A 23,080-nucleotide genomic window follows, 5' to 3' on the forward strand; every position below is an offset into this window, starting at 1 on the left:
TAATTTTCAAAATGACCAATCATTCTCATGGCTATATGAAGTGACTACTCAGGTAAAAGGTAAGCCAAAATTTTACCTTTCTCCTAAAGCAAGCTTAAAGTGTTCCATGGACCAGGATTTCTGAATAAACAAATCGATATGCTACAGGAAGTAACTCACTCTAAAAATCCCTAATTTTCCCCATTTAATGACCACACCACAGGGCATATCATTCCCAGCAAGATACCAGCACTTCAGAAGCATTTCAGAATTTGAAATAATTTCACCCAGTCCATATGTATCAAATATATTTCTAATCTGAACTCTCTGCTATTTTTGTCTTAAGTATTTACTAAGCAATAAGTCAGAAAACCAGGATTCTGGCTCCAGTTTAAATTCTCTTTTGTATCAGTTTCCTCAAATATAAGATCAGATGTTAAAATACTAAGGTCCCCACGATCTCCATCTCCAATATTCTCCAACAGTCAACAAAGAGTGGTGAATAATGGTGAAAGCAATGTCTCAAAGGGCATGTCTAAACTTCCTGAAGGAAGCAAGTGTTTGAGTGAATTATTTTCATGGAGCATTTATTCAGAAATACTGTGCAAATGACAGAAAAAAAATTATTCATCAAAGAAAACTGTTAACTAGCCATGCATGGCCTTTATCTGGCACTTAGCTCAGGTTACTATACCTGAAAGTGATCAAACTGCAGGGATTGAGGCCTCCTCCTCCCCTGACATCCACCCTAACTTCACTGAGACAGACTGACCTTCTTCACACTCCCCTGCCCCTTAACTTACAAGCAGTCTTTGGAGTAGAGCAACATCATTGGTGGTGAAATTTCCCTTAATTCTTCAAGTTATCATTTTCTTTCCTTTTTTAAGGATAGTTCAGTTCAGTTCAGTCAGGTGTAATAGCACCAAGAGTAGAATATCTGTATGACATATAATTTTCTCATAAGCTTAATTTTTGGAATAGGTGATAGGAGTTACTTAACATGACTGTTCCTTTTGTACAAAAAGGTACCTGGAGTGTGTATGGTTACAGAAGGTCAACATAAGTCATCTTTGTGATGTTGGATCAGTTCAATATTTTGACTGGGTTGGTACACATACAATATAAATGAATAAGGTTGGCAGGCTGCATCAATGTCCCTACTCTGGTTATGATATTATACTTCACTCAAGTTTTGCAATAGTTTACCATCAGAGGAAATGACATTATTTCTTGCCACTGCCTGTGACTCTACAATTATCTCAATAATATTTTTCAGTGAATAAGAAAGGACATGGTAAAATCTATGTCTTCCCCCAAACCCGACCATCAGCCCTCCTAAAAGGCAACAACCCTTACCAGTTTCATGTGCATGGGAATTAAAAGGGGCTTCCCAGTTGGCACTAGTGGTAAGGAATCCACTTGCCAATGCAAGAGACAGGGCTTGAATCCCTGGGTGGGGAGGATCCTCTGGAGGAGGAGATGACAACCCACTCCAGTATTCCTGCCTGGAAAATTCCACAGACAGAGGAGCCTCACAGGCTATAGTCCACGGGCCGCAAAGAGTCGGACGTGAGTGAGCCACTGAGCACACACACTGCAGAGAAAAGGGGGAAGGCAGGAAGGGAGGAGAGGGAGGAGGGAGGAGACTTGAGGCAGCTTTGGATGGTCCTGCAACGTATCAGAATAAATTGTCAGCTCTTTCGCACAACTGTCCTTGAGTATAGGAGTGTTTCTGCTGAACAATCCCCCTACACACACAACCGCCACCTCCTCCCCCACTGGATTCCTGGGAATAACCAGGTCTTTGTCCTTAGGACAGGACACCAGGGGACCTTCCTCTGGGCAATCTGACCACCCCCTGATAGAGATCTAAAACTAGGAGCACTGTCCAGGGACACAGTCAGTCAGGTCACCTTACACGGGCACCATCAGCAGACCCCCCGCCCACTCCATATGCTTGGTTCCTAGTCATCTTGTTAATGGGGCTCCTTTAAATACGAGCAGAGGCCACAGATCCCTTGACATAAGAAGAAAGCACGTAATAGGGAAAACAACAACAAACAGATAAGAGCGACTTGGAGAAAAAGAGTTCATTCAAAGAAAAGAAAACCACAGACTACCATTAATATACTTAGGGATATAAGAGATGATACTGTATTGATGAAGCAGAACAGGATGGTACTAAAAATAACTTGCAGAGGAAGAAAGAGCTCTTGGAAGGTAAAAATATGACAGCAGAAATAAAATGCCTGGCATAAGAATTAGAGGGGAAAAAAAAGAATTAGAGGGTATGGTTAAGAAAACCTACAGAAATTAGAACAGAAGGATGAGAAAAAAATAGGAGAGAAGAGATAAGAAAATCAGAAGATCAATGCAGGAAGTCAAACACCTAAATAATACATAATCCGGAAAGAGTAAGCAGAGAACTTAGGGTTGTTGTTGCTCAATCACTCAGTCATGTCCGACTCTTTGTGACCCCATGGACTGCAGCACGCCAGGCTTCCCTGTCCATGACCAACTCCTGGAGCTTACTCAAACTCATGTCCATACAGTCAGTGATGACATCCAACCATCTCATCCTCTGTCTTCCCCTTCTCCTCCTGCCTTCAATCTTTCCCAGAATCAGGGTCTTTTTCAATGAGTCAGTTCTTCACATCAGGTGGCTGAAGTATTAGAGTTTCAGCTTCAGCATCAGTCCTTCCAATGAATATTCAGGACTGATTTCCTTTAGGATTGACTTGTTTGATCTCCTTGCAGTCCAAGAGACTCTCAAGAGTCTCCTCCAGCATCACGATCTGAAAGCATCAATTCTTTGGCACTCAGTCTTCTTTATGATCCAACTCTCACATCCATACGTGACTATTGGAAAAACCACAGCTTTGACTATACAGACCTTTGTCAGCAAAGTGAGGTCTCTGCTTTTTAATACACTGTCTAGGTTTATCATAGCTTTCCTTCTAAGGAGCAAGCGTCTTTTAATTTCATGGCTGCAGTCACCATCCTCAGTGATTTTGGAACCCAAGGAAGTTAGGGTAGAGGAAATGACTAAGACAAGTTCCCAGACCTGACGGACATAAGCTTCCAGGATAAAAGAACCAGGTGAGTGTACCCAAGAAAATACACGAACTGCAACAGCCATGTAACTGTAATACAGCTGCACATCAGGAACAAAGCAGTGAGTACACATGCTTTTAGAGGGGGAGAAAACAATTAAAACAATTAAAAACTAAGACAGCATCAAACTTCTCAGAGGCAACACCTAAGGCTGGAAGAGCTAAGCTTACAAAATTCCAAAGAAAACATGCTCCAACCTAAACCCTGATCCAGTATAACAATCTTCTAAGTGTAGGGGTAGAATTAACATATTGTCAAGTCCACAACGTCTCAAACCTTTGTTTTGATTCCCACACCCCCATCTTAGGAGGCACTGTGAGTGTGGGATCCCAAAAATGGATACCAAAAATGAAGAAATAAACCAAGAAAGATACCTATGTGTGTTCCAGGAAAAAAGGGCTTTCAACATAAGGAAAGCTGGGGAAAAAAAAACCACACACACACACACGGAGGATGAAGCTGAAGAAAGATGTCAAGATGACAGCTGGGCAGTAGATTTAACAAGCCACCTGTCCAGATTAGAATGGGCCAGAAGAATCTGGAAAAAGATTTCTTCCAAAAGAGAGCTGGACAGAATATCTGCACATGAGGGCTTCCCCAGTGGCTCAGATGGTAAAGAATCTGCCTGCAATGCAGGAGACCCAGGTTCAATCCCTGAGTCAGGAATATCCCCTGAAGAAGGGAATGGCTACCCACTCCAGTATTCTTGCCTGGAGAATCCATGGACAGGGGAGCCTGGCAGGCTACAGTCCATGGGGTCGCAAAGAGTCAGACATGACTGGGTAACTAACACTTCCATACTCTGGGCACATGACAAGGAAATGAAGGCAATCAGAGGAAAGTTTGGGCTTCAATTAATAGTGAAGGCTTAGAATACTAAGCCACCAAATATTAAGTCATGTTCAAAACAGAAAAATTAAGCCCAGTGTATCTCACAGCTTAGCCACCAAGAGCACTGAGGTGGTTGCAATAAGCAACTGACCACGGATTGCAGCCAGTGGTGTCCAGCGTTGGCTGCAAGGTAGACCCATCTGCCTATCTTTAGAAAAACCCCAATGTCCAAGCTACACCCTGGGGCATTATATCACAATCCCCAGCCAGTAGGACCCAGATGCAAGGTTTAAAGTTCCCTGGTAATTACAACATGTGCGGAAGACTGAGACACACAAAACTCACCAAAGGTGCAATTCCAACCCTCATGCAAACCCTCACAGACCTTTACCTGAAGCAACTACTTACAATCTTGACTTTCAACCACCCACTGTATATCCATCTAGGTGTCCTACCAGTAATCAAAGTCAAAATGTCCCAGAATGAGCATTGCATGTTCTTTCTTAAAAATGACACTGTGTGTGTGTGTGTGTTCAGTCACTCAGTTATGTCTGACTCTTTGTGACTCCATGGACTATATCCTGCTAGGCTTCTCTGTCCATGGGATTTCCTAATCAAGAATATTGGAGTGGGTTGCCATTTCCTCCTCCAGGGGATCTTCCCAACCCAGGGATCAAACTGGCATCTCTTGCATTGCAGGCAGATTCTTTCCCACTGAGCCACTGAGGAAACTCGATTAAAATGACACTAGTAGTAACTAAGAGTTACCATATGAACCAGCAATCCCACTCCTGGGCATGTATCTGGAGAAAACTCTGATCTGAAAAGGTGCATGCACTCTAATGTTCATAAGAGCACTAGTTAACAATAGTCAAGCATGGAAACAACCTAAATGTCCATCAACAGATGAATGGATAAGGAAGATGTGGTACATATACACAATGGAATATTACTCAGCCATATAAAAGAATGAAACCATGCCATTTCCAGTAACATAGATGGACCTAGAGATTGTCATAATGTCAGACAGATAAAGACAAATAGCATATGATATCACTTAAATGTGGAATCTAAAAAAGTGATAACAAATGAACTTACTTACAAAACAGAAACAGATTCACAGACATAAAAAACAATTTATGGTTACCAAAGGGGAGAATGAAATAGGAGTATGGGATTATCATACATACGTATAAAATAAACAACAGGGACCTACTGTTTAGCATGGGGAACTATATTCATTATCTTATAATAAACTATAATGGAAAGGAATCTGAGGAAGAGTACAGAGAGACTAGTGCTAGTGACTCCCTGATGTCCAGTGGGGCACCCTGTCTCCTGGTCCCCCATGCTCATCCCCATGCCCTTTGTTCTTACTTCCAAATCCTGCTCAAGAAACCCACTTGTTACTTCCTGTCCTTCCCAAGTTCAGATTAATGCAAGACTTCTGCCAAGGCCAAACAAAGCAAAAGCACACAGGGAAAAAGGAAAAGGAAAATACAAAGTTGCAACATGAAATTCCCTGGAAGTAGGTCAGCATGAGCTTACTTTATTTGTTCACCCTCTCTCAGAAAAGAAGAGTGATTGACAAGCAAGAATGCTGGCTGGATCTCATGATTTAAATCCACAAGTTGTAGGGGCTTCCCTGGTGACTCAGTGGTAAAGAATTAACCTGCCAGTGCAGGAGACACAGGTTCCATCCCCGGTCTGGAAGATCCCACATGCCATGAGCAACTAAGCCCATGTGCCACAACTACTGAACCTCTGGCTCTAGAGACCAGGAGCCACAACTACTGAGCCCATGTGACACAACTACCGAAGCCCTCGAGTCCTAGAGCCTGTGCACTGCAACTGCCGCAACTAGAGTAAAGCCCGCACAGCGATGAAGAACCAGCACAACCAAATATAAATAAATAAAATAAATTTAAATTAGCAACTGGGATGGGTTTGAGCATGCTCCAGAAGAGACAGGGGCCTCTCCCCTGTTCCCCTGAATTCTCACCTAATCCCTACACTCTGGAGATCCCAGGGTCAGGACCAACCTGCTCCGTGGTCACGGATGGGTCCAGACCAGTTGCATTTCTATCCACGTCTCAAATACTTTGCATTGCCATTCTCATCCTACCTCCCCACTTTCTGCACATCGATCTCATTAAAAGGCAGAGGCTTCACAGGAGGTCTGTGCCTAGCAGTTTATCAGTCTGCTGCAGTCTCCCCCCATCCTGGGCACCACGGCACAGCCTCACTCGCCATAAAAGAGAGAAGCAATCTCCCCTGCATCTTTGCCAACACTTTGTTTTCATTTTTGCTGGTCTGATACTATAAAATGGTAACTCATCATTTTACAATTTAGGTTTTCCGGTTACTATCAAGGCTGAGGATTTTTACTTGTGTCAACTGGCCATTTGCAAATGTTTTTGCTTGTTTGTTTGTTTTATGAACTGCCTTCCCATTTTTTTTACCCATTTTTCTGTACTTTTGTGCTTTTGTCCTCCTTTCTTCACCAACCTAACTCCTTTATTTTCCTGGTTCCAGCTTCTCCCACCCTGGACCAAGACCTCCTCCACATCATGCTGTATTCCTCATTTGTCTCTCAAAATTCTTGAAAATCAGTTGTTCAATGCGTCTTGTCCCACAAAAGTAAGAGCATCATGAGGATACTGTGAGTATCCATCTCAGACACTGCTGTCACTGCAGCAACGAGCAAAAGCCTGCCACGTGTTTCCTGAAAGAAGGAACAAAGATCCCTGTGTCTTACACCAGTTGGGTCCAGGCAGAAACTTACTCAAGGGGTACTGTTGAAGGGAGTTTCATAAGGGACCATTTACAGAGGCGGGGGCAAGGTTGGGAAGATCAGGGAGGAGAGTGAAGTCCCTAGGACTTGCAACAATGAAAAGCATCACTCAGCCCAGGGATGAGGATGAAGAGAGAACAGGTGTAGAGACAGAGACCTCACAGCAGGAGGGAGACTGGGAGATGCCATCCAAATCTGAAACATCACGACTCCATGATTCAGACTGCCCGAATAGTGCTCATCATTGCTTCATGCATAGAAAACCTCCTTCCACTGAATCCCTAATACTTAATTCTCAGATCGCACAAGATGGCACCATGTGTAACACCACCGCAAACGAGAAAATAAAACCATTGCCAAATAAGCTCTACAGAAATTGAATGCTGGAAGAAGCCAGAAAAACTCGAATTCCCTTCCTGGCAGGACTACCCATGTGCTCTGTGACTTCAGGGACATTTTCTGAACCCTCCCAGACCCCGGTTCCTCCAGGATAAATGTCTGTGTCCTTTTATTCCCCGCCTCCAAAACTATTCTGCTCAAGAAAGAGAAATCTTCTGAAGGAAAAAGAGAGTTGCCAAAAGCCTATCCTATCAGCCAACTTCCACCAGGCCTTGGAATCCTCTGCAAATGGCTGGTTTTGCAATTCTCTGGGCTTTGCCAACCCTCCAGGGTAAAAAAAAAAATCTTCCCACAAGGATTCAAGACTCACAAGGGGAGGAAATCTTTGAGAAAAATCTGGGTTGATGAGCAGCTAAGAAAAGCCAGGAGGAAGGAGACACATCTATATATGTTTATGCAGAAAATAGAAAAGGTTGAAAAGGAATGTTTTTCTAAAATACTGCTTCTATGAAAGCAACCTTCTGTTCCTCCTTCACTCCCCAGTCGACTGGAAAAGACAGAGTGGCTCCTGCTTTCCATTCGCGTCCTTGGAAGCCGGGGCTACGCTGCTCTGATGCGGATGGCTTGAGTTCAAGTCCTGCCACTGAATGAAGTACCTCTGATGGAGGCACCCACCTTTCTTAGCTCAGGGTGAGTCCATGCAAAATCGATGACAACATCAAATGTGCTAGGTTGAAGGCAGAATTAGAAATCATGAAAACTAGTGTGTGCCTGTAGGCTGGGCTCTGACATATAGTCGCTGGGTTTCATCACAGGCACTGTCGCTCAGATATCGAAACAGCCTCCGCACCAAACAAATGTCTTTTGCGCATCTACACTGGGTAGGGTGATGGGGTGACAAAGGTGAGAAAAGTTCACAGGGTCCCTGACCTCCTGGGAGCTTAGACTCTGGTGAAACGGAGATGTCATAACGAATACATAATCAAGTCATAATGAAATACATAATTGCCAACTGTAAGAACTGCTACAAAGGGAAGACAGAGAGCAAACTGGGGACCCCATCTGGCCAGGAAGGTCTTGGTCCTGGAATTGAAGGGTGAAGGATAAACTGTAGGGTGGTGACAATGTGACCTGCACATACTACGGGTCTGGGGTCGGGTCTATGGAGCAGAAGAAAGGCCTGAGTGGTGATGCCCGGCCAGGGGAGAGGGAAGATACAGTTTGAGAGTCCAGACAGCCCCCACCCCTGGGAATCCACACGAGGGACTGAAAGGTCATGATCAGGGCCCTCCGAGGGATGGGAAGCCACGAAGCTCTGCCACTGAAATGTGCAGCTCAAGTCCCACTGCGGCCACTCTTCACATACCATCTCTTGACCCCCAACCAGGAAGACGAGCATCGGTGTTTCCGTGATTGGGTGATTTATCAAGAGAAATTGTAAACACACTCATACAGATACACACACACACACACACGCACACATATATACATCCATACACATATACACACATGCATACACATATAACATATACACATACGTACTTGTGCATATATGTATACGCCCATATATACACATTTATACATATACACATGCACGTACACACATGCGTGCACACTTATACGTACATATACACACACATACATGGGCTTCCCAGGTGGTGCTAGTGGTAAAGAACACGCTTGCCAATACAGGAGACATAAGAGACGTGGGTTTGATCACTGGGTCGGGAAGATCCCTGGAGGAGGGCATGGCAACCCACTCCAGTATTCTTGCCTGGAGAATCCCATGGACAGAGGTGCCTGGCAGGCTGCAGTTCATAAGGTCGCAGAGTCAGACACAACTAAAGCAAATTAGCATGCATGCACACACACATACTCATATATAAACATACACATACATATACATACTCATGCACATACATATACACACAAATACATATACACAGATACATACACACATATACACTAACACACATATACCACACTACACATATATGCATAATCACACATATACACACATGTATGTATGCATGTGTGTACATGTACACATGTATATATTATCTGTCTTTACCATCTTGGGAAATATATACAATCACTTCTAAGTCATCATCCCTTTGGATCCTGTTTTTTTCCGAAGACAACCACAACAGCACCTCCCATCACACATGCCCACCTTCCTATATGTCCTGACACTCTTCCACTGAGTAAGTGGTTACATCTGTGTCCCCTCCCTGTGACTGCAGGTTGACATCTGTCACTTCCCTGATCAACAGAAAACACTGGCAGTGGTACACACAACACCTGAGGCTGACACATAGAAAGGCCAGGCACATCCACCTTGTTCTCCTGGACCCAAGCTGCCATGTTCTGGGGAAGCTCAAACAAAGGCACGTGGAGAGGCCACATGTAGATGTCCTGGGTGACAGCCCAGCTGAGGGCCCAGCCAACAGCTGGCATCAACACCACACAGGGGAGTGATGCTGCCTCCAGACGACTTAGGCCCAGCTGTCAAGTCACCCAGTCCTTCAATGTCTCCACCTGAGATCCCGAAATAGCGGAGCAGAGGCCAGCCCTCCCCATCAGGCCCTGCCCAAGTCTCTGCCACAAAGAATCCTTGAGTAAGAACATAAAGGAGTCATTTCACACCACTATTTTGGAGTGATCTCTTATGCAGCAACAGTAACCAAGCCAAAGAGTAGCTCCAAGTTTATACATATACATAATTTTCCTTAATCACCATTCACCACCCTACGAATCTGAGCGGATGTCTTCAACTACTCCCTCCAAAGGACCTCTGGGCTTTGTCCACACCACTTTTGGAAAAGGAGGACCAGGTTCCTGACTCTAAATAAAAATTAAACACTTTTAAATCACTCAAAACATACAAAGTAATCCATTCAGACTGCAAAAAAAAAAGAAAGAAAGAAAGAAAAAGAAAATCCGCCTTAGCAAATTGGAGCCCTTATTTCAATTGGTTGTGAAAACAGATCAAAATGAGATCTTCATTGGCAACAAGTAATTAGGGCACCTTGGGCTCTCCTTCTGCACCGACCACTGGAGACTCAAGCATCTGCAAAGAGCGTGCACAACTTGAGTGAGGCAACACATAGAAAGGGTACTCGGCCTGGGGCCTGGCACTGGAGAACGTGCCAAATTCCAGTTAACATTATTACTGCTTTTGTTGTTGTGAGAATTAACATTTCCCTTTATTCCATTGTTAATTCTTCCTGACTTAAGCCTAACAACGTTCCTGTCCCATCTGAGGAGAGAATATATACTGAGTTTGGTTAGGGGTTCCTAAAAGGGATCTCCAATTCCATACATCAGAAATGTTATAGAAGATTATATAATACACCTGCCACACACCTCTGTTTTGGTTTGGTAAAAGAACTGTCCTTTTTATTGAAAAAAAAAGAAAAATCAACATGTGTTAGAAAACAGGCTTCTGAGAAGTTACACTTAATCACTGCATGGTTTTCAAGGTGAATAAATAGAAGTATCACCTTAGATCATTATGAAGGTACCACTCCCCATGTGGTTATATAAATATCACAAAGCTGCACCCAGAGAGTGGCACAAATACGGGGGGACAGAGATGGGATCAAAGAGCCAGGTCACCTCAGGTTCGTCTCTTCCTCTGTTCCTCAACTGCTGTGTGACTGTAAGTGAATCGCTTGGCCTCTCCAAGTCACAGTGTCTTCAAAACAAGGCTACATTCCAAACTCTTTATTCATACTGAAAGGACCCTCAAGCAGAGGAGCTCCTAAGTTAGTAAAAGTCACTATTCAGATGGTTAGGTATTCTGAATGGCAATCCCTTAAGCAAAATAATCACTTGCAGATTCACAATGTTAATTAGCATCTCAAATATTATTTCAAAAAACCTGGGCCTTGCGCAATCTTGCCGTGCATCATGTAATGCAATTATCAATATCTAGTGGAAGAAAAGGTGATTTGAGACAGAATTACAACTCACATGCCATCCAGGGGGCTCAATGGCACACGCTCCCCTCCCATTGACATGTCACTGTTATCTTAAGTTGCTGGGGTGGGGGTCTTCTCAAGCCCCACATTTATGGGAGGGGGTGTAGAGGAGGTGAAAAGGCAGAAGGAGAGAGACCAATCAGGGGAAGGATGGAGGATAAGGGCTGTGCACTGGACCCAAACCTGAGTCCCTAGCAGGGACATTTCTGTCCATCCCCAAATGACATCTAGTCACCTAGCTTCAAGTCTGCAGAGTGTCTGACACCGCCTTCCTCCAAACATCCCAGCTTTCCCTGGGCCCAGGAAGCTCCCTGCCACTGATGGACTTAACCATCTGGATCACATTCCCCATCCAGAAAAACGTCTTTTGTAGCCTGGAAAGTGGTAGGAAGTCTATGGTCTGAGAGCCCTGACCTGTAGGAAGATGGCTGGCATGTAATTGACTTGAAACGGCCTTTTCCAAAGTATGGACTGGCTTTGCACTTGTCAAAGCTGCGATGATGAAAAGGGGGTTAATGAAACCCTCTTCCTGAGACAGGGCCAGGAACTGCTTCTGGCAGGTCAGACTCTGCCCTTGGAGAGAGGTCCAGCCTCCCTCACTGGGCACCGTCCACTTTCCGATATCAGTCCCCATGGCCAGACAGTCTGGGATCCTGGAGAAACGCAGAGAACCAGGAGTCTCAAGGGCTCCACTGAGGACCCAGATGGGCTCTCATCTATTACCATATATGCTGAAGTCTGCTAAGACCTGAACCACGACCCACCATCCACTTTCCCCACCAGGCAGGAGCACAATCAATCGAGGGAGGTCCCTTTTTTAACTGATTGCACCCTTAAGTATATTGGAGCATCACTATCCAAACGCCTTCCTTCTGCGCTTCATAACCCCTTGTATTGGAGCTCCGTGGATCGTAACATCAAAGCATGTATCTGTCACTGTTTTTCCTCCCGATCATTTCCGTAGCTGTTTTCCCACCAAGCGTGCCACTGGAGGGGCCGAGATAGAAAACCGCTTTACAAGAGCTATTCTCCAAGTCTTTCCTCGGTTTCTCTGACAGTTGCACACCCAGAGTCCAAACTCTTTCCCGTGAACAACTGTGCTGAGCACATTTCTTCACCAGGTCTATTTCAGCTCAAGAAAGACCGAGGGCAAAAATAACACATAAGTTGTGTGCCAGGAGGGCGCACCGCAGAGCACCCTGAAAGTAAGGTACAGACCATCGGCGGTCCCGTCTAACGGCTTCATCCCGCGTTGCAAGTCTGCAAAAGGGATCCGTGTTCCCAGCGAGGGGCCAGTGGAGGAGAACCAGTCGCAAAATCTAGCCGGGGGCCAGCACTTTTTTCCTATCATTAGCTCCCGGCCACCTGTTCTAGAAAGAGGGGGATGGAGCTTCCGAGGAAACAGGCGGTCCATCCCGCCTGTTCGGTTCGGAGTACTAACTGTGTCCGCCGGTCAACCAGCCCTCTCCCTGCCCTCCCTCTACAGGCCAAGGAGTTGCACAGGTGGTCACGCGCGCAGGGGCCGAAGCTCACCAGGACAACTTCATTACTGCCCACGGGGGACCTGTTTAGGGGAAGAGTCCCCACTGCTGCCTCCCTCAGTCCCTCCAGCTCGTGGCAGGAAGCAGGGCAGAGCAGGGAGGCACAGGTGACGGTTCCCAGGGCAGCCAAGCGCCCAGCGTGTCGGCCACGGTCCTACCCCCGCCCCGCGCCCGCGAGCACGGTCCTCGCCTCCCGGGCCCCTCCGCCCGGGGCAGGGGGCGTCCCCGGACCTGGACGCCCCGCGCCGCCGCCGGAGCCGCAGCGCCCACTCGGGGCGGGCGACGAGCACTCACCGTCGTGGTCCCGCATGCTCGACAGCGACCAGAGCAGCAGCGCCACCAGAGCCAGGAAGCAGACCTGGCTCAGAAGAAGGTCCCTCCGGCAGCTCCGGCGACGCTCACGCTCCTCCAGGTCCGGCGACGGCATCCTCTCCGCGCGGCAGGGCAGCGGCCCCGGCGGGGTCCCCGGCGGGCGGCGGCCACTCCAATAGCGGGCGGCCGCGGCGCGGCTGGTGGCGGGAGGCAGCTCCGCGCGCGGCGGCGGCGCGTCCTCGCTGCGCTCCCGCCCGGCGGCGGCCGCCGCCGCCTCTCCTTCCTCCTGGCGGCCGCCGCGGTTCTCCCGATCTCCGTCCTCGTCGTCGCTCAGTCCCTCCTCCTCCTCCTCCTCCTCGTCGTCGTCTTCCTCGCCGCCAGCCCGCGCCGCCGCCTCCCGGCGCTCGGGGTCCCCGTCCTCCTCGCGCGCCATGGCTCCCACGCTCGGCGTCCGCGCTCGGCCTCGGGCGGCGGCGCGGCGGGGGCGGCGGGGGCGGCCGGGAGGCGGGGGCGGCGGCGGCCGAGGAGGAGGAGCGGGGAGGACCGGCGGGAGGAGGGCCCGCTGCGGGCCAACTCGGCCGGCGGGCGAGGCCACCCGGGGCTGCTCCGGCCTCGCCGGCAGCGGGAGCGCGTCGCGGAGCCGCCCGCCTACTCCATGGTCGGCGCGCGGGGCCGGGGCCGAGCCGGGGCCGGGGCCGGGCCGAGCGCGCCGGGAGCTCGGGGCGAGGCGGGAGGCGGCAGCCGGCGGCGGCGCGGCGCCTCGGGCGCGGGCGCGGGCTGGGGGCAGCGGCGGGGACGCGGCGGCGCTGGCCAGCCCGGCGGAGAGGGGGCGCGTGGGGAGGAGACTGAGCCGGGGAGGGAGCCCCGCGCGCGGTCCTGCGCTCGTGCCGGCGCGGGAGGGCCCCCTCTCGGGACACACGCGCCGCCGAAAGGTTGATCTCCGGGGGGAAAAGGGTTCGCCCGAAACTTTTTGAGGAGCGGAGGGTCTCTCCCGCCCCCTCCCCGCCCTGGGCCGGGGAGGGGCGCCGCAAGTGCGCTTGGCTGCTCGCGCCGGGCCGCCGGGCTCGCTTCCTCCCGCGGGCCTCCTGGGTTTCCCTCCGCCCCCTTGTGGGGATCCCCATGCGCGCCCAGCTTGGGACCTGAAACAGGACTCCCCGAGGCTCTTTGGCTCGCTGGGGGTGTCCTGGCTCCCCCCTCTGGCCCGGGCTCACACTTCACTCGGGATAGTTCTGTACCAAGCCTCTAGGGCTGTGGCCGAGGGAAGAGGGTCCGGGCGGCGCGAGGATCCCCAGCCAACCCCGGGACGAGGCTCCTTGCCTTCCTGTCGCCGAGAGCAGTCAGCCTGCCCGCAATCCTGAGGTCAGAGCCCTAATCCTCGTACTCCCCAGCCTCCTCTTGTGCTCTAGCCCTCACCAGCAGCCTTGCAGAAGATGCCCTTTAGAAAGGACACCTGGTGGTCTCAGGTACACCCACCCTCCCTCCTGGGGTTTCCAGCTTCCCCAGTGCCTGGTGCCTCCCTTGGGCTGAGGCTAGGATGGCGGATTTAGCCCCAGAAGGAGATGCCCCTATGGTGGGGCTGAAAACAGAAGTGAAAGTCGCTCAGTCGTGTCCGACTCTTCGTGACTCCATGGACAATGCAGTCCATGGAATTCTCCTAGCCAGTATACTGGAGTGGGTAGCCTTTCCCTTCTCCAGGGGATCTTCCCAACCCAGGGATCGAGCCCAGGTTTCCCACATTGCAGATGGATTCTTTACCAGCTGAGCCACAAGGGGAAACAGAAGGACTAGTTCAAAAAAATGATCCCTGGAACCCAGGTGTGGGTCTGGGTGACTCTCTCCACAGAGTCAGGTTATATCAGGAAATCCAGCTGCAGACGTCTATGGAGGTGAGGAGGAAGGAGAGACCTTTGTATGGGTTTCTCCACTCCTACGTCTGGGAGGACCCACAGAGTCCAAGGGTGACCCCACCTATGGGTGACCTCCTAGCCCAAGTTCCCCAGATGACCCCCACACACACAGCATCGGGGAACAGCGGGTCATGGCCAAGGACAAAACAGACCTTCCTAGGTGGCTTCCTCACCACAGAGAGGTCATCTCACCCAGCACGCCTGGGAGCTCTTGCTTCCTGGGTGTATCATTCCTTTAGTCCTTTCTCAGCCTGGCGTCTCCCCAGAAGCACCTCTCCTACCCTGCCCTTGTTGACCCTTTTGCTCCGGTTGGTTACCAGGTACCAACCCTGGTAGGAGGATTTAAACCCTGGAAGTCCCTGGGGAAGGGGAGGCACTCCAGTCTCATCACCTTGATTAACATTCAGAAGAAAGTTTAGGAGCTCAGAAGGCTGTCCTTTATTCAACTAACTGGGAAAGACACTCGCTTTTTCTCATGTAAATAGGAAAAATAAAAGTGAGAGAGGGAATCTGGAACTAATTGGGTTAGGGAATGAGCCACAGGCACAAGGAATTGTGTAATATGGGGGTGGGAGAGGTGTCAGGAAGAGAGCAGGAGGGTGGAGGGGAGGAACCAGAAGTTGGCAATGCCCAGGAAGTGCCCTGGGCACCTGCATGGAATGAAAGAGCTGAAGCCAGGTGGGGAAAGAGGAGGGAGGGAGACAGAGATGGAGAATCCTTCCTGGGCACGCTGAAGTGATTTTTTTTAGTTCATCTTCATTTCAACAGATTTCACAGCAAAATGGGTATAGCAGAGACAAAGACCCCTGAGAAGCCCACCACCCAAAGAAGAAGGACGGGTGCTTCCTGTCCCCAGCATGACAGCACCTACAGTCATGGGCCCCCATCCCAAGCAAGGGTGTCTCCCCGGCCAGAAGAAAAGTTCCTTCTAGGGTCAGGGAAGCCCCCTACCCCACTTCCAGCGGGCACCCTTTGGGACTGGGAGATGGGGTGGGAGAACAGGTTCTCACATCCTCTGCCAACCCTGGAGGAAGGAGACAGACCCCAGTGGACTCTTCCCACCTGTGTTTGTCCTACTTGCCCTCTCCCAGTCTTCAGAAGCTACCCCCAAGAAACTGGATTTTGGAAGGAGCTGGAGCTGAGATAACTCATGTGCTATTTATCTTTCACCATCAGGATCCTCGTGGATCCTGAGGCAGCTTTTGGCTTTTATTTCTTAATCTGTTTGCATTTGATCTCACATTTTGTGCAAAGAGCCTGAGGGAGAAAATTCCAAGCCCTGATACACTCGTCTGAGAATTCGCTTGCTTGGAAAGAGAAGCATCGCCCCAATATGTGCCAGGGCCTGCACCCTTCCAGGAGCAAGACAGGCGTGGGTACGAGGCCCCTCCACAGCCTGGCAGGCTGGGCTGGGTGCTGGTGTCACCGTCCATGCCCTCTTTTTAACCTCCGAAAAGCATTCCACGCAAAGACTTTGGACTGGATACGAGGGCGCAGAAGTGGTTCATCTTTCTCATAGATCTGCCTCGATCACCAAGGACCACGTGCACAGACATCAGCCCAGAAGCGAGGCTCGGGCCACCAGGGTCTTCTGTGCCCACCAGCCTTGATCCCAGGCTCCAGGTGCTCTCTAGCCCACAGTGCCCACACCTGATAGACCTGTTTCCACAACAAAGCAAGGCTATGTCTCCATAACCCCAGACAGTGCCAGTTGTCAGACAAGCCACCAGCGAGAGATGGGAGGAAGAGGGTGGGGGAGGAGAGGAGAAAATCAGAGGAGCCACTTGCTGGGTGAGGTGACAAGTCAGCCTCCTGGCCATGGCTGGCTCTCACCCAGGGAGGCGAGGCCTGAGCAAAGAGAGGGAAGACACTGAGTGTTCACAGAACACCTTCAACACTCTAAGGCCACGTGCTGGTGGATGGCGGGGAGTAGGGGGGCGACTTGTGCATGGGTGAGTCTGGGACAGCCGTTGGACATGACACCTCTTCACACCAGCCTAGACACAGACTCCCAGGCCTCCTGTCTCGGGCCAGGTTTGGTCAACCGTGACCCTGGCCGAACGGACCAGCTGCGCTTCACCTCTAGATGTGTCACCTGCCCATCAGGCACTGAGAGGCCAACAAAACCCAGCTTCTCCGAGGAAGGTCTGACTGCTGATCCTCTCCTCATTCTTGTCCAATGCCTTCATCAAAAGGCTGGTAAACCTGTTCCTTTAGATGCTTCCTGGGCTGTCAGCATTTCAGAGAGCACAGAATCATCACTTCTGGACGAGTGTGAGTCCATGCTGCAGGTCAGGAGGCTGTGGGAAGACCCTGTCCTCAATCTGGGGCTCTCGGGACTTGAAGCATTCGGTTAGAAATGAACTTAGAAGCTGCTTGTTTTATTTTTTTTTATTTTTCTTTTCTTAAAATTTTTATGGGAGTATTATTGATTTACTATGTTGTGTTAGTTTCAGGTGTGCAGCAATCAGTTATTTTACAATTGTTTTCCATTTTTATATTCTTTTTCAGGCCAATGGTCAGTGATTTTTGGGTGCTTTTGACTCACTTCATGGATGTGACTGTAGTTTTTTTCTTTTTCCTGTGGACCAGAGTCGTTATCACAGGTGCCTCTTTTTAAAATTTACTGAGGATTATTTACATATAGTAACATGCACACGGCTTTAGCATTTAGCTCAATGACTTTACCTACGCATGGACAACCTACTTGGGTTCCAGATCAGGACTTAGAGCATTCTCTGGCCCCCTCGTGCCAACCCCTCACTGGACAATAACCCTCTGAAGGTAACCCCTCTTCCCTGCTCTCTCTCCAGGGTCGTGGGTGCCTGTCCTTGAACTTCAGGTGAACAGAGGCTCCTTTCGCTCAGCCTTGTTTCCATGGGATCCGTCCACGTGGGTGTGTAGGGCTGTGATGGTTTCTTTTCGTGCTGCGTATGTGTACATTGTTTTTTACCTGATGCTTCAGCTCCCTTCCAAGTTTAGTGTAAGCCAAGAATAACCACACCACTGCCTCTGGATCTGAGACAAGTGACCTCCCAGATTGGCTCGTTTTAGAAGGAACTTCAACTGAAACTGAAACAGTCATGGGCTGCCTCTCAAACCGGTTACACGACCTAAGGGTAACTGCAGGACAGCAGATCAGCTGGCCAGCTTGGGGGTCAGGCTTTTAAAGACATGCCTAGAAGAACTGCTATGATGTGCATAAAATTTGGAGGCCGCTTTTCATGGAAAAACCACAACCCATTTCTTGTACATGCTTGCCATCCCCTTTCTCTTCTAAATGAGAGGAAAGTAGAATTAAGGTGCCATCAGAAAAGATGCCTCCCACCCCCACTCCGAGGCAGGGCCATGGAGGGTCCTTTCAATCCAGCATTAGTGGATATAAACAGTACAAGGGATCTTGTTGGAAACGTTCACTCCCAGCCCATCCTGAGGAAAAGGATTCAGGAGGCCTGGAAATCTACATCATTCACACATTTCCAGGGACCCCTCTGTGTTAAAGTTTCAGATCTGTTGTTCTAGAGGAAGGGACAGTGCAGCATGTCTTTTTGGTGGATCCTGGAGGGAAAAAAAAATCTGAAAAGGGAAACTATGTTACCCAGTCCCTTTTGGTCAAGATTTGTAATTGACTTGTTTTGGATATTTGGAAGAAATAGAGAAAAGAGAGAGGACACAAGCATACCCTATAGCCAAGGCTATATATTAATATCTCTCCTGTTTCACAAGTAAAAAAATCCTATTAAAAAATAATCCAGGGAAAATAATAAAAGTTATAATTTTAAATCCTCAGGATAAAAAAATAAGCAATTACAATTTGAGCAATTTTCTCACTCTATGAGAATCATTGAGAAAGAAAACATGTAAACCCCACTCATTTTCTTTTGTCATTGTAACCTAGGACAGGTAGGATGCTGAGTGTGGCAGGGGCACTAAGAAGGGACCTGGGGGCCTATTTTTGTAAAAATATAAACGTTAGGCTTAGGAATCCTGTTTTGAATGACAAAGACAGATCTGTAAAGTGTTTTGTCATTTTAGGTTTCAAAACCTCATCCTGATCAACTACCGCGATATATTATACATCTTAAGTGGCAAAAGCAAGATGCATTATGAACTGTATACTGTCAGTGCTGCAAAGTTAAGCAAAATCACTTGCATGTCTCCCTATATATACACTTTAATATAAATATATTTATATATGTATATGTGATATATATACATATGTATGTGCTCAGTCGCTCAGTGGTGTGTTACTCTTTGCAACCCCATGGACTGTAGCCTGTCAGGCTCCTCTGTCCATGGGATTTTTCAGTCAAGGATACTGGAGTGGGTTGCCATTTCTTCCTCCAGGGGATCTTCCTGACCCAGGGATTGAATCGATGTTTCCTGCATCTCCTACTTTGGCAGGTGGACTGTCTACCACTGAGCCACCTGGGAAGCCCTATATATACAAACATACATATGGTCAGCAATGGTTACTTCTGAATGTGGGATTTCTGGATTTGGGGTGGAGGTTAGTGACCAAGGAGGGACTTTCACTTTTTATTTTATACTGGTTTTTATTTTTAGAATTGTTTTTCTGGCAGTAGTCTGCCCTATTTTTCTAATCAAGAAAATAAACAACAATTAAAAGAATCTGCTCACGTGTAAGTAGTTAGGATAAGTTGATTTAAATTAAGGGAATTGACGTGGCCTGATTCTGGCTTTGCCCCCTGTGTGAGTCCTGTGCTAGCTGCTTGATGCCCAAGGTCATGGGTCGGGTGAGGGGCTTTGTAGGAAGCAGATCGTGCATCAAATCCGGCTGCAAATCCACCAGCCGGCCATCTCTCCGCTCACTGATGATATGAAAGACAATTGATTGATAAGCATTCCTCTGAAGGATGTTGGCCGCAGGGAGACCTTCTGAGGATACATAACATTCAAAAGAGACCCAGGGCAGTCTCTCCTTGCACTTGAACAACCTGTGTTATCCAAGTGAGGGTCCTCACAGCAAACCCTGCCTCCCCCACACCTGGAATCTAACCACAGATTGGAATGCACTTCCATTAGAGCCCAGCTCAACTGCCAGTGTAACATCCCAAGATTTGTTAACACATGGCCCATCCCCGAGTCCCTGTCACGGGAAAAACCCGAGGTCAGGGTCTGAGACAAGGGGATTTCCCATCCCCCACCTTCCCCTCCCCAACGGTGCTGTATCGGTTTCCTTATCTCCTTTGATCCGCCTGTCACCCAAGATGAGGCTGACCATCCACACCGCCGGCCTGGAAAAACTGTGGCGCCGCGCCCCCTGGTGGCAGAGGCAGACATGCTCCCGAGGTTGTGTTAATAATGGGCCGGGTCATGAACTGGTTGAGCTTCATCTCGGACTGGATCCATAGTCTTTCTTTTCGAGTTTCTGCTCAGACAAATCTGACATTGGGAGCGACCGGGGCGTCACAGGCAGCACTCCCGTCCTCCAGAATTTGTTTCATGAGCGAGATTTCTTTACATTCCTCTATCAGTTGTCCTGCCTGAAGGTACTTCAATATTTCGCTTGTTTAAAATTAAATCCCCTTTGGAAATGTACACCTGAGGGAGACAGGCCTCCTAGGTAGCTTGTCCTTTCCAGTCACTTAGGGTCCTTGCCACTTACAGTGTTGACCATGGACCAGGAGCATCTCCTGTGAGATGCAGAATCTTGGAGGCTCATCCCCCAACCCGGCAGGCTGGCTGCCTGAGAATCTGCATTTTAACAAAACCCACAGATTTCTGTGTGCGTTAAAGACAGAGAAACATGGATGCTGTTGGTACTTCCTCTTAGATGAGATGACTAGGACTTCATAACTTCCCCTATTTGTGGCTAACCAACAAATTATAACACTCAAGATTACATGTAACATTTTATTTTGTTCAACTTGCTGTGTCTCATTTGCTTTTAAACACTTCTTAAATATGAAAACCAACAAAGCCAAACTCCTAGGTTTAAGCATTCAAATCAGTCTACAAGCAATAGATTCTGAGGTCCCTGAGGTATAAGAATTCCAGCTACACCATTAAACGTTTAGCTGTGAATAGCAAGTCCCTCCAATCCGGAAAATATTCAGAAGAGGAATTTCTAAGTTAAATCCCAGGCCTGTCATAAACTATGTTAGTTCACACCACCGCTAGTGTATGATGCACAAAACACAGTCTAAATTAAACTTTGAAAAAAGCAGTGTGAGAATTTGAGACTACAACTTTATGTTGATATAATACTTTTTCTTTTCTTTCAGTGCTTCTCTGCATAGTCTGTGTAAGTCATATTCTCATTAGACTATTAGGTCCAAAAATACCGAGTTTTCAAGTCAGATGATAAAAATGATCAAAGAATGAAAAAAATAGTCCTTTGACAAGTTAAAAATTGAGTGTAATGATTTTTTTTAACTTTTTGCATGCTTGCGTGCTAAGTCGCTCCAGTCATGTCCAACTGTTTGCATCCCTATGGACCATAGTCTGCCAGGCTCCTCTGTCCATGGGATTCTCCAGGCAAGAATACTGGAGTGGGTTGCAATGCACTCCTCCAGGGAATCTTCCTAATCCAGGGATCGAACCCAAATCTTTTGTGCCTGCTGCATTGGCAGGTGGGTTCTCTACCATTAGCACCACCTGAAAAGCCCTTTAAACTTTTTATTTTGAAGTAATTTTAAACTTACAGAAAGTTGCAAAAATAGTTCCTCTCATGAACTTCCCCTAAGGTTATCACATTGAGTATCTACTGCACAATAATCAAATCTGTAAAATTAACACAGGCACTTCCCTCTGTTAGGACTTTGTCTTCCAATGCAGGGGGTACAGATTTCAATCCCTGGCCAAGGAGCTAAAATCCCACATCCCTGAGAGCCAAAAAGCAAAAACATAAAGCAGAAGCAATATTGTAACAAATTCAATAAAGACTTTTAAAATGGACCACAAAAAAAATCTTAAAAAAGACTAAATTACCACAGTTATACTGTTGCTAACAAAATACAGACCGCATTCAAATGTCATCACCTTTTCTTCTAATATCCCCTTTCTGTTCAAGGTAGAATTCTCTGGTCTCCCACATTGCATTCAGGTATTTTCTTTTCCACTAATCTCTGACAATTCTTTTTCCTTATCTTTCATGATCTTGACACTTTTGAGGAGTATTGGTGGCTTATTTTGTAGAATGTCTCTCAGTTTAGGCTTCTCTAATGTCTTCTCAAGATTTGCATGAGGTTATCCATTTTGAGCAATGAAATGACACTGAGTTCTCATTGCATTGTATTAAGAGGTTTGTAATGTCCAGTGTCTTATTACTAGTGACGTTAACCTGCATCACTTGGAGTTAATATCTTGGGAGGTGATACCTTGGAAACAGGTCAACTTGTTTCCCTTCAAAATTTCACCCGTTAGTTTTAGCATCCATCGATGGATCTTGTCCCCAATAATGAATATTGTGGTATTCAACCATTTTATTAAAAGTTACTTACCATTTCCCTGAGGTATTTAATAAATATTTAGTAAATACTAGAGGAGACTGAGTGTGTGTGAGTAGGCTGGGAATTTGAGAAGGGAGAGGAGGTATGTTCAAATAATAAATGAGGGGTGGGGACAGGAAAGCAGAAAGAAAAGAAAGTGAAGTCACTCAGTCGTGTCTGACTCCATGGACTGTCGCCTGGCAGGCTCCTCTATTCATGGAATTTTCCAGGCAAGAATAATGGAGCGGGTTGCCATTTCCTTCTCCAGGGGATCTTCCCGACCCAGGAATCGAACTCCCAGGAGCTACCAGGGAAGCCCTGGAAAGCAGAAGGGCTCCTCTAAATGTGGTATTGTTAGCATGTCTTGAAATCCCAGGGAGCTGTAACTGTAGCAGCTGATTTCAAGACCTCCTAGATAAGATTTCACAGCCTCACCATCCATATGAATCTACCAGTCAAGGAATCAAGGCTTGTAAGACTTAGAATTATGCTGTTAAAGGACAAGAAAGCTGTTCAGAGTGGGAAAACCTAACAACTAACCACCTCCATGATCCCACACCTAGTGTTAGTAAAATGCATAAATAAGCCAAGGTAATTATTTACCGTGAAATAGTTGGCATTTTTTATTTTAAAGTCATCCATACTATATTAGTATTAACAAATTCTTTTGATAGACACCATTTTTGTCTGATTCCTTGAAATAGTTTTCATAAAGAAGTCTTTGGCCAGACTTACTGGGTATTGTGCTTTTGGTGACCAATTTTTAAAATGTCATGATTCAAAGGTGTTTTGTTTTGTTCTTAAAACGTGTATTCTTCTCTCTTTA

General features: G+C 47.6%; 1 protein-coding gene across 2 annotated transcripts in view; it reads right to left on the reverse strand.

Moving 5' to 3' along the window:
* Window positions 1-13,358, reverse strand: part of SLC24A3 (solute carrier family 24 member 3) — a 424,237-nt gene extending 410,879 nt beyond the window's left edge. The window contains exons 1-2 of one of the 2 annotated variants that reach the window (XM_081558604.1): window positions 13,269-13,358; window positions 12,876-13,135 (exon numbers count right to left, since the gene is read on the reverse strand). In XM_081558604.1, coding sequence (XP_081414730.1) covers window positions 12,876-13,008 — 133 coding nt within the window. In that variant the 5' untranslated portion in view covers window positions 13,009-13,135; window positions 13,269-13,358. Of the gene's footprint in view, window positions 1-12,875 lie in introns of both variants that reach the window. The other variant, XM_081558603.1, reaches the window with a different exon arrangement.
* Window positions 13,359-23,080: the final 9,722 nt, after the last annotated feature.

The sequence above is a fragment of the Giraffa tippelskirchi genome, chromosome 13, assembly GCF_054371585.1.
Source record: "Giraffa tippelskirchi isolate mGirTip1 chromosome 13, T2T-mGirTip1v1.2.pri, whole genome shotgun sequence".
NCBI lineage: Eukaryota > Metazoa > Chordata > Mammalia > Artiodactyla > Giraffidae > Giraffa > Giraffa tippelskirchi.